Source organism: Orycteropus afer, unplaced genomic scaffold, assembly GCF_000298275.1.
Source record: "Orycteropus afer afer isolate SDZICR_OR568_19922 unplaced genomic scaffold, OryAfe1.0 scaffold00246, whole genome shotgun sequence".
NCBI classification, from domain to species: Eukaryota; Metazoa; Chordata; class Mammalia; order Tubulidentata; family Orycteropodidae; genus Orycteropus; species Orycteropus afer.
This window is the reverse complement of record NW_006921833.1, coordinates 510,126-511,592: the sequence shown is the minus strand read 5'-3', so window position 1 is coordinate 511,592 and position 1,467 is coordinate 510,126. Positions and strand designations below refer to the sequence as shown.

At 35.4% G+C, this 1,467-nt stretch overlaps 1 protein-coding gene across 1 annotated transcript in view; it reads left to right on the top strand.

Annotated features, from left to right (window-relative positions):
- Positions 1–1,467, top strand: part of GABRA2 (gamma-aminobutyric acid type A receptor subunit alpha2) — a 277,828-nt gene that overhangs the window by 257,572 nt on the left and 18,789 nt on the right. Inside the window, exon 8 of the mRNA XM_007949426.2 lies at positions 110–312. Within this exon, the coding sequence (XP_007947617.1) occupies positions 110–312 (203 nt within the window). The remainder of the gene's footprint in view (positions 1–109; positions 313–1,467) is intronic.

The window sequence follows — 1,467 nt, the reverse complement described above, 5'->3', positions numbered from 1 at the left end:
TATTTAACAAAAGAAAAACAAACAAACAAAAAAAAGTGATTTGTTTGTCCTGTCCTGTCCTGCTAGTAGCACCTGCTGATGTTTTTGGTTCCTGTCTTTTCTTCTGCAGGGGTGACTACTGTTCTCACAATGACAACCCTCAGCATCAGTGCCCGGAATTCTCTCCCCAAAGTGGCTTATGCAACTGCCATGGACTGGTTTATTGCTGTTTGCTACGCGTTTGTCTTCTCTGCCCTCATTGAATTTGCAACGGTTAATTACTTCACCAAAAGAGGCTGGGCATGGGATGGGAAGAGTGTAGTCAATGACAAGGTAAGTGAGAATGTTTTTCCTGTTATTAAGAGAATCCCCTCACACAATCAGCTTGTAACGGATATATTTCCATGAGTTGCCATTAATAATCTAAACATTTAAAAATACTAAAATGAATTAGAATCATTTCTCTTAAAGTATATTCTTGTTCTTGCCTGAAATCCTTTAGGAGTTTTATACTAGTAATACTTCAGTTAAAATAACTCCCTGTCATCTATTGAACTTTATGTGTTGGACACTGTGCTTTTATCTAAAAAAATATGCTTTCTAATGTAATCTTCATAACAACCTTGTAACTGGGATGTCTTCTTAACTCTTTATTTTTCTGAATGAGAAACTGAAGATTAATATAGGTAGGACCTTTTGCAAGCTCACAATATAGTTAGAAACTTGAACCCAGATCTGTCTGCCTCACCTTTACTCTATGCTTTTAAGCAATGCTTTGCATTGTGATAAATAGATTGGGAGGGAAAAAATGTACATTAACTTTACTTGTTACAGAATTTCAAGCCCTGTCAGTGGGTTGAGTACTCATTCTTCATCTCTTTGTATTTTGTGCTCTAAGAGCCCAGCCAGCACTTTTGTCACTTCTGTGTCATATAGAGTAAGTAAGCAGCTGCTGGAGTGCCTAGAAATTTTATGTTACTCAAGGAGGGGTCGCTATGAGTTGGGGCCGACTCGACGGCACATAACAACAACAACAACAACTTGTCGTCTCTAAGGAAAAAGTTATTTAAAGATTAACTTCTTTGGGGATTATTGGTATTTTTTTTTTTGTTTGTTTAAAGTAACTACAGGGAGTGGGAGTTATGTGCACTGATACAACAGATGTTTCCTTCCTTACCTGTAGACTATTTTTCATGTGCTTAAGAGGGAGGCTTTGACTATACCACAATACAATGTGTTCTTAACAATAGAAAAACTTTCTATTTAAAGGTTTTTTTTTGTTTATTTTACCAATTTGTTTTCCTTAATGCTTTTTCCATTAAACTCAGAATAACACACTTGCTGATTTTGGTTTTCAGTTATTTGACTATAAAATAGTTTTTTCTCATTTCCATGACTGTATTGCAGATTAAGCATGCATACAAACAGTAGGTGCTTAGTTTAAAAATTCCTTCTTTACTTAATTTTCTAAGCTATGTTGTTGTTGTT